We start from the raw sequence: 15,044 nt of genomic DNA, 5'->3' as shown, positions 1-15,044 counted from the left end.
GAACACCTTTGTTACTCAGATTGTCATCAATCCCTAATATCTGGAGAGAAAGAGGAATCAAATAAACACAAGGCAGTAATCTTAGTCACTGCTAAAAAAATTCTTTTATTAAAATCTGCAGTCTGTTTTTGAGGGCTGCTTTTTTTTGCATCCTGGATGCAAGTGATATTGGTTGGTGTTGTAAAAACACATAGATAAATAGAGAGCCCCAAGGGATTTTTACCAAGCTAGTGCTCTTCTTGGTAGTGGAAGCATCTTAAAAATTCTTGAAATCTTAAGCTTTTTTTTTTTGCATGAAGTTACTAACTCCACCCAGAAAAATAATACACTTTCAATGTAATGTATTTTAGTTCTGGGAAAATTATATGGATTTCGGATATTGTCTTAGAAAATTTCACCAGGTTTGTGGCAGCCTTCAAGTATCGTATAGATGTTTGCATGGAAACGAGCAAGCCTGTGGAACAGTGAATGCTTTGTGAGCAGGTCAGTGCAGGAAACAGATATGCTGCTGAAAAATTTACTTAGAAAGGGAAGCATATGGCTTTATGAAGTAGAATTATGAACCTAATTTCCTTTGATTATTTTTAATCTTAAATGAGAAGTAGCTATTTAAATCCCACATCCAAAATGGCATTAGTCCAGAACACTGCCTTGTTTGGCCACTGGAAATCCCTAAACGCCTCCTTGCTGTGTGAGTAGATGGTGCACCTGGCTGTGTATTCTGCTAACGTCAAATGTGAAGCCTTGAATTGTGGCTTACTGTTCTGCACGTTTGTGCATATATAGTTCTATTAACAAAAAATTATTGAACATGCAGTGAACTGATCATGTCACTGGGATGAAAAGGAAAACTATCCTATTTTACAGTTTCTTTTCCAGTCTGACAGTTTTCTCCAGTTATTTGTTAAAATGTTCATGCAACAAGAGATTTTGGGCTTGGCCGAGAGACACTGAACTTGGACCACCATTTTGGGGGAGCTGTTATTTTTCCATTTGCAAAATTGAACTCATGTGCAAGCCTAATATTTTCAGCAAGCCTGCTCTTCTTGTTTTCTTCAGCAAAAATATGGAGGAGCAGTTCTCTGGCTAAGGGAACAAATGCAACAGCTTGTTTTTATGCAGCAGCCCCTCTTAAAGGTGTATTTGAACAATTTGGGGAAAATCTATTTCTAGGTTCAATTTTTATTCTTGGCTTGTCTGATAGTTACAGAGAAATTGTATAGCAGTGAAACTAGGTGAATGATTGTGAGCAAGGTAGATTTGGAATAAAATGCTTATGAGCTATTTGTTCTTATACGCTCATTGGAAGTGGAAGATGGGGAGATGTTTTTTTTTTTTATAAAAGTTGGACTGCCAGCATTCCAGACTGAAACCTCAAATGATGGAGAGGCAGCAAACAAACCAGTAGTGATCTGTTTTACAGCCTGTCTAGATTTTCTCAAGCAAGGTAGAGACTGGCTGCAGCTGGTGGGGGTTTCCATGCCAAAGCAGAGAGTTGCCATCCATTCACTTGTCAGCTGACAGACATAAACTTCGAAGACTGAATAAAATATTAAAATGTTCCTTCAAAATGCAGTGCTGGGGGATTAAAAAAAAAAAAATACTTCTCAACATTATTTCTAGTATTTTTGTTGTGGAATTTAGGGCATATTCAATACCATACACTAACTGTGTAATTAAAGCTTATTAGTTTCAGTGTAGGATTTGATTCACATCTAGCCTTTGACTGTGTCCAGAGAGCCCATGATATGAAAAACTTGTTAGTTATACCAGCTAGTTATACCAGCTCATCTGTTAAAGGAGTTGAAAAAAATACATAGAGTGATGAATGATCCACTGTGGGACATGAAAGCTTGAATGTTACTGACCTGAGAGCTCCTGATTTCCCAGCACTGCAATACATTAAACTGCTTCCGTAATCTACAGCCTGTCTTAGTTGTTTACATTTAATTAAAGCTGCATCAATGGTAATAACTCATTAGATAAAAGTTGCATGCAAGTAAAATGGATGTGAAGTCTTTATGCAAAAAATTACTTCCTCTTCTCAGATTAAAGGAAAAAGCACAGCCTGCTTTTCAAAGCTTAAACTCAATTGAGAATTAACTTAATAAATGAGAACTTTTTTTTTTTCTTCAGAATATGGCAAGTGACACATTTTAAGTTAATGCATGCATTTCAAAACTAATTTTAAAGAAAACAGCTTTTTTCTTTTTTTCTTTTTTTTTTTTTAACTGAAGTTAAAAATCATGTGTCTCAGTACCTGTAACTGTTAGGCTAGATAATAATTGATTTAATTAGATGTAGCACTTCTGTTGTACTTTATTCTTTCATAGCCATTAGTTATTTGCATTATGGTGCATAATTCCTCACGAAAAGGAAGTGGTGCATCTTCATTAGACTGTGTTTAACAGCTGCATTTTAAAGGTGCTTGTTTGCTTGTTTTATTCTCAAGAGTTTGAGAGTATGTAGACAGGCTTTAAAACAGACCAATTCCTGTTTGTTTGCTGTATTTCCATCGTTTGAGGTTCCAGATGGATATTTGGCTTCCAGAGTACTAAAAGGAGATCACCACATCTAAGCAACTATTTAAAGAAAATAGTCAAGGGAAATAGCTTTTTTTACTAGAATTCTGTGTATGTGTTGTCCTTAAAATATTGATTTCAGCAATATGTTGTTATTACTACAGTCAGTAACAAGCATACAGCCAAGCTAGATACCACTTTCAGAGCAAAGCAAAGGTCACTTTTTTGCATTATACAAGACTATGATAGAAAATTGTCTGAAAAATGTAGAGGAATTGTACACTATAAGTCACACATCTGATTATAAATCTTCTTCAAAGCATTTCACTATAAGATTGATATGATGTAAGATTGAATGGTAAACTGTGTATCTGCAAAAGTGCATGTAGTTAATAGGGAAGGAATGCCTGAGATGAATCTTAGGTATTTCTCATCTATTTCTAATTTTAACTTTAGAGATAGTTCTATGACTTGAATAGAGGAAAAACACCACCACCTCTGCAAAAAAAAAATCCCTGCACAACATGTCAATGTTTTAGTTTTTACTGAACAGTAGTTTTCTCCTGTATGGTAGAAATGATAATTTGCAGAAATAATAAAACACTTGTAGAGAGGTGGCATCTATTTCTTCCTGGGAATATACTAACTAGCCATTGTCAAAGATGTAGCATGTGAGCTATGAACACATAGATTTTTGAAAGACCAAGTGTTTGTAGCTCATAGGGCTTTTAGAGGAAAGTGAGAGATATCACTCTTCACACTAAAATTTATTTATATTTTGGGGTTTTTTTGTTTGTTTGTTTTAAAGAAAACTCACTGAGCACCACTTGCAAGTTCTCCACCTCCAAAATCCAAAATAAATTGGAAGTGGAGCAAATTAGAACAGCAAAGATCCCTCCAGTTGGTTTCACTGGTGGAAGGAGAAATACTCAGAGAACACACGTGCATATATGTGTGTGTGTTTGATGATACTACAGAAAGAAGAACTAAACTCGGTAGTTCTCGACCTGCTACCACATCAGATTCTTGTTCTCTACTTGCCTGCAGCAGAATTGTCTCAGGCATACATAGGCACCTTTTTGAAAGAAGGACTAAACGCTTACTTTGAGAGAATCCCAGCTCCTTTTGGATTCATTATGTTCTCCTGTGACATAAAAAAGAAAAAAGAAAAAGAAAAAAAAATGCAACCCTTCAGCTTTGCAACCAGCTTAATTAAAAAGAAAAAATACAAATCGTTGTTGCTGAAAAGAGCATTTCCTCCCTTCCAGCCTCCACCTACACACTCGCACTGGAGTTTGTGCAGCCACTCTGCAAACTGGGAGTAGAAGCTGATTCAGCTTAAAATGGTGCTTTTTCGAGAGGATTTCATGTCCAGGTTGATTTACAGGGTGATTAGACCCTTGTCTGAGTGCACAGAACAAACCTGAGTGGCAGGAGAAAGCGAGCAGCAGATGATGGCTATGGCAGCAGCCTGGATGGAATGCTAGATGGAATTGGTGGTGACACATTGGCTTCTCTCTCGTATACATTAGCAGAAAAGAGCCTTTTATTTATAGTGAACACAATACTGTGTGGGAAGCTAGGAGTTGGCATAATGGCATATGAGAGCATTCTCATCTTCTGAAAAGGCTCCATCACAAGCATGTGAGCAAATCTACCTCAGTGGGAGACTAGCAATATTTCTGACTCACCCCAACCTAGAATAATTGGTGAAAACATCACCAAGAGGCACATAGCACAGGCTAAGCACGTTCCCTAACATACAGCGCTATGTAGGAGTGAGCAAGAGACAAAGGAAGCTGGTGTGATTATTCTTCAGAATTTGGGAATGTCTCATGCAAGTTGTGTGCTTATATGATTGGCTAACCATTAGTATTATGATTACATTAATTGCAAATATTTGCAAATATTTTTCACCGTTCTTTTCCCAGGCTCATTTATGTATAGTTTTGCTGTGTCCTGACAGCCTTTAGATGTCCCTATCTGTGGTTATTCAGTGCCTGTTACATGTTTAGACTACAGTTTAGCCTCCTTTCAGGCTCCCCTTATGTGTTCCCATCTAAAACAATTTTAAAAATTACTGGCTTGCAGTGTCTTTTCTTGGTATCATTGAGTGGAAGGAGATGGTGGATAATTGCCACATAGTATGTTTTTTTTAAACCAACTGAGATTTCCGAGTCAGAAACCAAAGCTGTTTCTCTCAATTTAGGGTGCGTTATTGCTGCAATATCAATGAAGCTGCTTCTATGTGCTTGGTTACAAATAAAAGTAAATTAGAGACTGTTTTCTTCATAGGTTAAAATGAGAATCGTGAAGTGCAGCTGCTGGGGATGCTGTTTGCATTGTGGCACTTTACTGTTAGCTTGTCTTCCCATAATATTGGTGCTATGTTTTGTCTCAGTAGACCCAGATTTGTACTGAGGCTGGAGAGGAGGTTGTGTAGTTTTGTCTTTTGTGGAAGCAGCTAACTTGCTGATGATGAATTCCCATCATTTTCTTTCACATGTAATGAAAAAATTGCAATTATAAGAGCATTCCAAGCGCTCACTGAAACCTGAGTTTAATTCTACTGCAGTGGTTTTAAGAGGGACATTCCTACTGAGAAGTTGATCTGTGGCAGACAAAGGTCTCCCACGTTTAGCAGTGCAATCCATAGATGTAGACCCCCCTGGCTGCTCCGTCCCACCATTCACCACTGCTAGCAAAGATTTGGATGCAGAGTCCATAGGCAGAGCCATGTAAGCAACTACCAGCTGCTTCCTGAAGGCTGCACGCGCTGGTGGCATGCATGCAGCCCAACTGGACCAGAAAGATGAGGGGACTGTCCCTCACTGGGTCCACTTTCCTGCATTGCCAGCAGCTGGGATCACCTGCTTTGGGGATGGGCTGTGAGGGCAAAGCTGCATCACACGAAGGTGGGTTAGGTAACACCTGAGCAATCACTAAGGGAGTGGTGGGATCCGTCTGTGTTCAACAAAAATAGATCCAGAGCTCACCTTTCCATGGCCTCTATTTTAGATAACCTGCTCGGTGTTTGCTGTGGCAGGTTAACAAGAGATCTTCTGAAGGATCTCAGTGAAACCTAGACCCTTGGCAAAGGGGCAGTTGCTAACAGCTTGAGAATAAGCTCTGACGGTGCTGCTCCTACAGTTCACATCTGTCTGCGATCTTAATGCTTCTTGATTCGATTAATATCTGGCACATTGGCCTTCCTGGAGGAGTTGAGGAGTGCTCTGTTTAGTTTCTACTTTTTGATTCTTCCAGTGTCTCAGATTATCAGCTTGGTCCAGGTTACTTATCTGTGCTGTATGCAGCAGGCTTGTTTACTCTGAAATCTAGAAAGTCTTCAGAAAAATAGTATATGGACAATTCTGCCTTACCAAGAGTGCTTTGTGGTTCTCATTTCGTCTGAAAGAGGAAGCTTGTGATTTTCTGTTTGGCAAGGTTGATACTTCATACTGTGGGGATAAAGGACCTGCCTCGCGAGAAGAGGATAGAGAGACAGTGCTGAGGAAGGCAGTTAGAGAGTACCTTTAAATCTTGCTACATTTTGTCATCGAAAAGGAGATTGAAATGAACTAGATTTTTGAAATCAGAAGTTAGAAAAAAAATTTAAAAAATCAAGTGTACATAATGCCAAAAGGATAGAAGAGAGCTTCTGAGTCATCAAATCTAATCCCTGTTGTCATAGACAATTGTGTCACATAATCCTATTCATAAATTTATCATACTTCCTCTCAAAATATCTCTCTTTCAGACTACAGAAGAATTTAGAGGTAAACAGATTCTTTCTTCTGCTGTTATTTGGGTCAGTTAAAGCCTCATTTCAAAATGGAGGTGCTCTCTGCAGCAAGACCTTACTTCCTGGGAGTAAAGATTAAATTACTGTGAATTTTTGAGGCCAGGAGTGATGACAGGTTTGAAATTCAGATGGAATTTGAAACCAAAAGCATACAAACCTATGAAACAACAAACAGACTTCAAACGTATTTTTTAGAAAAATAAAAATATGAGCAAAATAGGAAGACAAAGTTATTGAAACAGCAGGGTCCTTTCATTCAGAGCTGATCTGAACATCTTGTCCAGATTAGTCGTGGGTCATTTCCAATACCGTAGTGTTTATTTATTCTAGAAGTAGTTTGTGCACACACGCTCTGAGTACTTGCAGAATCTTCTCCCTTTTTGCTAGCCAGCTTTTAATTCCTCACATGTGGGTAAGCAGTTCTGTTTTGCAGGGCAGATGTCTTCCTTTTCTTTCCTGGTGTTTCTGTCCCTCTTGGGCTTGTGAGCTGCACCAGGACTGTCTGACCAACCAGCATCATTGCAATCATGTATCCCACTTACGTGCTAGCTCTGTGTAGACCAGCCTTTTATTTAGCCATCCTCTCTTTGGTAATTGTGACCGATCCCATCAATCTATTTGTTTTAGAGAAGGAGCTCTAGTTTCAAATACTACCATCTACTCCAACATTTCTGCTTTCCATACAGGGCCTTCTTAGAATATTTGCTAGTTTCAACCTATCAAGATATGTCCCTATTAGAAAGAGAGATATCTTGATTCTCTAATCAGTTCTCTCTCCATCTTAATAGGGAGATATTTTGATATAGTCATTTCTGACGAGACTTAAAATTCAGAAGTGGCTTCTGACAGGGAAATAAAGATGAGAGAGAACGGCATATGAAAATGGGAATCGTGAGATTTGCCTGAATCACTGTTAGCTGAGAACTCCTGTGTAGATTTTCTGATGGTAAGAAAAAATGAAAATAAAACTGAGGATGGTGGGGAGAAAGTTCTTTCACTGGGGCAGTGTGCAAGAATGTTGCTCATGCTATTCAAAGATTGCCATCCAATCTTTAAAACTTTTAACTGCAGTTAAGCTTAGAAGCATGAATTGTGGCAAGTGGGTCACTATTGCTGAAAATGTCAAAGCACTGAATAATTGACCTCATAATTGAACTTAGTGCCCCCCAAGCAACTAAATGAGGAATGTTGTGTTATGAGCCGTTTATTCTCAGTGCTGATAATTAAATGCCAGTGCAGTATCCATTTAAATATGCAGTGTGTCTTTGCAGAGTAATTTAAACCATACCATGAATATTCTTCTACCACAACTACTGTACAGATATCTGCAGTTGTTATTCAACTTGAACACAAACCCACACTTCTAATAATTGTTTCATCCTACTCTAAATTGAGATGTGTGACTGGATGAGTAATCTGCTGCCTGAGAGTCACCATATGGGATTGCTTCATTTCATGATTGCTGTGCTTTTTATTCTTTATAAATTTTAAAGTGGGAGGAAAGGTCATGCTTTATTAATGGATAGCATCATTCTGCTGTGCCAAAAATGCTTGAAAGGTCTTCACCTCTAAGCCTTCTTATGGAAAGGAGGAATAGAGTTGCTTTGGATCTCTTTATTAGTAGGATAGTTAAAACCTTAGGAGAACGGATTTACATCTCTTTTCATTCTTTCGAGAAAGATTTTCTTTATCTTCAATGTTCTCCAGCTTTCCACAACAAGCTACATAATTCTGTGATTCAGAAGCCTCCTTGAGACTAGGAAATATCAGTTATTACACTTCTCTCTCACCACTGATGCCAGCAGATTGGAAAAAACCATATTACATTAAAAGAGCAGGTTGCCACCATTGGTGAGTGCCACACACTGGAAACAAACATCTGAAAATCTGGATTTGTCCTAGTATAGATGAATTAAGAAAGGCTACATCCTTCTCTGATTACCCACTGGAAACACAAAATGTGTAGCATCTTGAAATGCAAAAGATTTTTTTACCTCATTCTTGCATGTCACCTTTCCTGCTGAGACTTTTAAGTGTTCTGGCTTTAGTTTTTCTTTATTTTGGTAACTTCTGGTTTTGCCTCCTTTCCTGAGAACTGCTATTGCTTTGTCTTCCCCATTCATATTCTTTTTTCTTTCTTTTTTGCTGCATGGAGACTCTCTGCTGTACAAGTGTAAGTATTTTTTTAGCTCTGCTGTTTCTGGCCTACCTGTTTGCATTTTTGTGCTCCATTTGTCTCTGTACTGCTGTGCTAGTCTCCTGGGAGATTCTAGTGCCATCCATCTGCACTTACAGAGAGAAACAGACAGCAGTTCAGGGATGAGATTGGATTTCACAGGAAGATTCAGCTAGCACAGTGTCTGAGTTTAAAGCATCCCTTGGCTTTGAGACCAAACCAAGCAGAGATGAGAACCAAGCTGATGAGAACTAAGCACCATTGTTACTGCTCAGAAACAATTTCTGTTGCTTGGGTTTAATATTCAGACATCACACAGCTTAATGAAATAATGGCTTAAAAATGAGCTTGAGTGAGAGTTTTCTTGACATAGCAAGTTTCAGGTGGAAGAGATGTCATGGGTTATCTCTGAGTTTGGCCAGTTCTGTTTTCTTTGTCTGATTGAATCACTTTGAGCTTTTGAATGCTCTTCTCAGCTGTCACCCTTAATGCATTCTGAGAGCTGAAATTCCATGTGTAGTTTTGCAGGAAGGAGGGATGAGGGGAGACAGGCTGGGGAGCTGAGTATCAAGAGGAAGCGAGAAGTTCATTAATTTGTTTTAATTTGTTCTTTTGAAAAGAAAAGGAGGATTGTGGAGCATCCATGTATCTAAAAGGATTAAATATAAATTATTCTGGAGGGTGAGGGAAGAAAAATGGAAATGAGCACATTCCTGAGCACTGAGAGTAATTTCCACTATCTGTATAGTCAAAGAATGTAGGGTGCTTAAGACCATGCTGCTGCTAAAGGCACATTATTTTCTAGCATTGGAAACAAAGCTTCAAGCATTTAAAATGTGATTTTAGTTGTTTGTAATTCCCAAGACACTGTTTTTCTTCCACATTTTGTAATGTAGCGCTCAGATATTTTTGTGAGGAAGGGAGTGAGAAGAGGCAGTCTGGAGAATTGATCCGACTTAGAAGAGAACCTAGGAGCTGAAATGTAGCTTGGACACATGAGACTGCCTAGCTCTAACCTGGCCTTTATTTGAGATTATGGTGAAGACTTGCTGACTCCTGTGTACAGCTGAAGGGTACTTTCATGGAGCCATCTCCAGAGAGTGCTGTGGCACAAGTGCATGCAGACTTCCACAGGGTCTTCCAACAAACTGAAAATACGCATCTTTTTAGCTGCTGTGTTAGGCAGCCTACAGCCTGCTTACAGAACAGCAGGCAAAAGAAGGAAAAACAAGATGGTATGCTCTTACAGAAAGTCACTGAAAGGTGTGGATGAATTTGAGGACAGGAGGTTGATGCTACAGTTGCCATGACTGAAATGTGAGGCAGGAAAGCTGAGCTGTGTTTGTGGGGCAGGGTGTATGTAGGGTGAAGGCACAAGGTGTGCGACTGGCAAACCTGTGCTGCTTCCCTCAGTGATGGGAAGAGGGTGGAGATCTTTCCCTGGGAGTTCAGCCATCTCCTCTGGCAGTGATATGTGCTGTGCTGCTGTAGCGTGCTGCACAGCAACTGAGATATTAAGCTGAGATTAAGTCTAATATTTCATAGAAAGAGCACAGTGGCCTATTTAGATTAATACTTTGACCCATTTTGCTCTGCGTGCAATCTAGAAAGATCACTTGGCAAGAAGCCTTTCATCTGAGCACTTCCTAAACAGGCTGGAAAACAGAAGGTTTTCCAATAAAATGTCCGTAGAGCTGGTATTCATGCTGTTAAAGCCTGTGGGAGGCATCTCTATCCCTCTGCCTTTATCCCCAGCAACCAAACTGCTGATGGATCATGCCAAGCTGGTAGGAAGTTCTAGCACTGACCAAGAGACTGAGGTATGATCATCAGCTCAAGCTCTGCAGGGTCATCCAGGTGCATTTTCTTATCTGAGAAGATTAAATCATCTATGAAGATGATAAGAGGGCTGGCACACCTCCCCTAAAAGACAGGCTGACAGAGCTGGGCTTGTTTAACCTGGAGAAGGCTGCAAGGAGACCTCGTTGCAGCCTTCCAGTATTTAAAAGGAGTTTTTTAAAAGGAGGGGAATCAACTTGTTACTTAGGTAGATATTGATCGGACAGGGAGGAATGATTTTAAGCTCAAGGAGGGAAGGTTTAGACAGGATGTCAGGGGAAGTTCTTTACAGAGAGAGTGGTGGGTGAGATGCCGGAACAGGCTGCCCGGACAGGTTGTGGATGCTCCGTTCATGAAGGCGTTCAAGACCAGGTTGGATTGGGACCCTGGGCAACCTGATCTAGTACTGGATCTGGAGGTTGTGGCACTGCCAGTGGCAGAAGGGGTTGGAACATGATGATCCTTGGGATCCCTTCCAACCCAAGCCATTCTATGATTCTGTGATCCTAGGATCCTATTCCTGGCTGTCAGGAGTATCTTGGAGTGTTCAAGTCACTGCACAGGAACCTCAAAACTTGCCCTGGGCAAGTTGGTGCCCTGGGCCAGTGCAGGGCTCTCAGCTTTTCTGTGTTCATCTGAGAGCAGTCTGGCCTCTGGCTGTGCAGTTACTGAGCTATAAGAAGCTTCCTATTAGCCTTGTTCCCTGTCTTCTTTTTTCACCTTCTTGAGCTTATGATTTGCTGCATTAAATTGATGTGATTTCCAGTTGCACCACAAGGAAAAGTGGCAAGCAGGCCAAAATGCATGCAAATATACATTAACTGTGAGAAACAGGCTGCAGCTGGAAAAGTAGCCCATAATGACTGTTAATTGCTGTCCCCTGAATGTTGAGTTACTTAAGCTCATCACTGCATGAAGTGCAAGTGCCTTTGGCTATTCCAGGTTTGGATGACAGCAGCTCATGAGCTTCCCTTGATCTAGAGAAGCACCTGCTGATTTGCGCCCTTCAGAGGCCATCCAGCTGCCTAGCCCTTGGACAGTGCACTGCAATTTTGGCTGAAAAACTTTTGCACATCTCCAGCCACTTAGTACAGAGTCATGGCATAAACCTTGCTTTTGATTTATTGGTAGCTCACAGAGTAGTACCCAACCCTTTGATGCAACAGCACTTTTCATTCTCATTAAAGTCATGGTAAGTCTGCTCAGATGGCAACCTATTTCCTGTCTGATCATGAAATGGTTTTAATTATTATGCTTGTCAAATATAGATGTGGAAACCAGCTCCAGCTGGTTTTCCCAGTGGTGTTTGTGGCAATAAAAGCACAGCTCTGTTGCTCAGACAGTGCTATCACTGCCCACTCTGTAGTCTGGCAGCCCTTTTCTGACCTTAAGAAGACCAGTAATACCTTTCCTCTTTCTAAAATTTTGTTGTAAATCTGAGCATGTGAGTAGTGACTTAATCTGCCTAGCTACTTCAGATGGGAATATAAATTCAGTACATGTGGGTGTAGGCACTGAATTTTCCTTAAAGAAAAACTAATAAACACTAAAGCAGTTCATGATGTCTGACATTTTAAAGCCAGCTATTCCTTTTCTGGCTCTCATAAAACTGATCAAGCTAAACTTGATTATCAATTCTGTTTATGAGTTATGAGCCATAACAAAATCCAGCTTCCTGACTGATAACCCAGATGTGAAACCATTCAGTAGGACTAGAAAATAAGTGGAAGTGAACAGATGTCTCTAAAGACAGCATGTATGACTGACTACCAGAAAGAAAGCCCATCTTTTTAAGAGCCATATCATTTTAAATTAACTCCTTAAAAAACATGCAGCTTAGCTTTTCTTTGCAAACTATTACAACGTTGAGCTATGTTAAGAGGCTCAAAATGGACACACTCTTTCCTGTAGAAAAAAAGTCTTGCCTTGCAAGACCTTTTGGAAGAATTCAGGCAAGAAAATAAGGGTGATTTTCTTCAAAAAATAACAAAACCAGGTCTGAAGTCTGGGCATTTGTGCTCTGAAGGTAATGCATTCATATGGGGGGGGGGGGGTAATGTGAAGGTGAGAAGAGTAACAGCATATAATTTTCAGTAAATACCTTGAATGTGCACCAAGATAACTCCATACATCAGTATATCTAAAGTGCAGGGAGTCATATGGTTAGTGGAGATATTGCTAACCCTGGCATGGTATTTCTGGTATTTTGAAGAAGGGCTATGTGCTCCAACACTGTATTTTTCCTGGGGACACTTGGTGAGCTCTATGATTGTGTCCAGAGGCACAGGCATGTTAATGATTCTCAGTAGTACATTGCTAGCTGACCAGGTATATTTCATATTGAAAACAAAATCCAAAACAAGTCGGAGTACCATCCCTGGTGTTGTCATGAACCATGCAGTAGAGGACACAGTAATTACTTCAGTTATCCGTGCCTCGTGATCCTGAACTCAAAGGTGAGGTATTAATAATTACCTTATTGTACAGTTGAGGATCAATGAGTTAATGTTTGAACAATTCAGATGATCATCCTGTTTACAATCTGAGATTTTAATGTGAAGAATAATTGCCTCCCTGGTTCACTTTCAATGTCAGCTCAACATAATGCCAATATAGAACATGTTACAGATGTTTGAGAAGGGGAGGGAAAAACCTTTTCCTTCATGATATTAAACCCAATGAGAAGAGATTTGCTGTGTAGAAGGGAAAAACTGCTCATTGTCATTTCTTCTGTCCACTGAAGTTATTTGCTTTTATTTTATATTGGTAGATGACTCCTAAATCAAAAAGGAAAAGTATTCACAGTAGAATGCTCCGGCCGGTGTCCAGAGCTTTTGGTAAGTGAGAATTTCATAACCCATTTTTACGCCTTTGCTTGCTGAGATTCTTCTAGGTAGTTCTTTATTCAAAAGCACAGAAGACCGTCCCTCGCTCTGGATTGCATTTGAGGCCCACGTTGTTTGCTTTGTTCTGGGAATCTTCTAGTGTGTTTGGTACTAAATGTCTGCACATAATGCTCTGTCTGCTCACAAACGTGTTGTGGCTGAGTACATTCTGTGTACGTGTTTATAACTGTTATCCACAAAAGAGAGGAATGGCATTGTCTTTTTTATTTTTTTAATAGCATGTTAAGCCTAATTAGAAAGTTTTGATTTCTCTTAGAAATGGAATTTGATCTAGATAAAGCACTGGAAGAAGTACCTATCCATATAGAAGACCCACCATTTCCTTCCAGCAGGCCAGACAAACGAACTTCTGGATTCATTTCAGAGTTGCCATCAGAAGAAGGGAGAAAACTTGAACACTTTACAAAGTTAAGGCCCAAAAGGAATAAAAAACAGCAGCCCAGCCAAGCAGCAGTAAGTCTGTGTTAAAGTATTGCTGATGATATTGTCTGTTGATTGCTTTTTGCCATGAGTCAGTTCTTATGAAGAAATGAGGATGAATGTTAATGTTTTAAAACTATAGCCTTTAAAGGCTATAACAAACTTCTCAATTCTTCTTCTGGTATTCATGTATTTAAGTGTATAATCCCTATTAGAAGCTTTTTGTCTTGTTTGAAACAACCTAAACCCAGGATAGCTTTTATCCTTATTTGCTTTTTTTTTTTTTAGTGGAAACATTTTCTGATAGCATGTGCACCTTTTGCTGGGAACACACAAAATGCCATGAGACTTTTCAGTTATATTGTAAGGATTTGTTAAGTCTTAATCCTTTCTTTTCTTCCTGCTTTAGGACTCGGTAACTTGGCATGAATTCCTATTTTTATCAGCTCTCAGAGGTGCTACCCTGTGACACCCAGCTTCCCACAGCTCCCTATCTAAAGATGATGTTTGGGCCAGCAAATCTGCATAGTCACAGATCTGCTTTTCATGCTGGAGCTTGCCTTAGAAAAGCAAAACAGAGCACTATCTGTCTATAAAAGGCATCAGTGTGAACCTAAGTGTACATGTGTGGGGTTCCCACAGTTCCATTTCCTTGGCATACCACATCAATGAAGATTTATTTCTCTGATGGTTTATCCTCAGGGAATGTCAGGACAGATCTGAAGGAGTTACAGAGCTATCTCATGGCAACAGAGAAGAGCTGAGGTGATAAAATAACCCTTATCAAGGGGCTGCTGTTGTTTCTCTGAATTATGTTGCCTAGTAATGAATGTCTGCGGCCTCGTCTCTGCCTTGGCAGTGTCAGAGGAGAGGATCCTTGAAAATCTCCTTAATGCTGGGAAAGATCTCATCAGGCAAACTCTTTTCCACCACTTGGAAGTGGTGAAGCCTTCAAGCAGGGGGGGATATTCAAGCCAACTTTGCATTCCCTTGAGCTTTACAAGGAAAGATAGAGGTAACAGGAGGACATACTGGTCTTGACATTGTAGGGAAAACACATCTGTGTTTACTTCTTCTGATTCCAACTCTGCAGAACGCACATGTTTTCCGAATAGCTAAACTTGCTTTTCATTTGAACTTACTCAGTGCATCCTGTGCCATTAGCACAGGGGTGGGGAAGGGATAGGGTCATGGGAGAGCAAGTACTCTGCTGGTAGGCTGATGAGCAGAACATAAAATGTCTTGCTCAATGAAAACAAAAAGCTTACTTCTTGTAACAAGGAAGTGCTTCCATGACAATGGACACATCCATGACAATGCAGTGTTCTCAGAATGCTCCTCTGCGTATAGTGAGTTAGGAAGTAGGAGTTTAATTAGTT

General features: G+C 39.9%; 1 protein-coding gene across 4 annotated transcripts in view; it reads left to right on the top strand.

Annotated features, from left to right (window-relative positions):
• Positions 1-15,044, top strand: part of CARMIL1 (capping protein regulator and myosin 1 linker 1) — a 173,423-nt gene that overhangs the window by 140,577 nt on the left and 17,802 nt on the right. For all 4 annotated transcript variants that reach the window (XM_042869392.1, XM_042869390.1, XM_042869393.1 and 1 more), the window contains 2 exons: positions 13,110-13,176; positions 13,502-13,698. In XM_042869392.1, coding sequence (XP_042725326.1) covers positions 13,110-13,176; positions 13,502-13,698 — 264 coding nt within the window. The remainder of the gene's footprint in view (positions 1-13,109; positions 13,177-13,501; positions 13,699-15,044) is intronic.

This window comes from Lagopus leucura, unplaced genomic scaffold (assembly GCF_019238085.1).
Source record: "Lagopus leucura isolate 7727_CA_CO unplaced genomic scaffold, USGS_WTPT01 Super-Scaffold_100002, whole genome shotgun sequence".
Lineage (NCBI taxonomy): Eukaryota > Metazoa > Chordata > Aves > Galliformes > Phasianidae > Lagopus > Lagopus leucura.
This window is presented reverse-complemented; position numbering and strand designations above follow the sequence as displayed.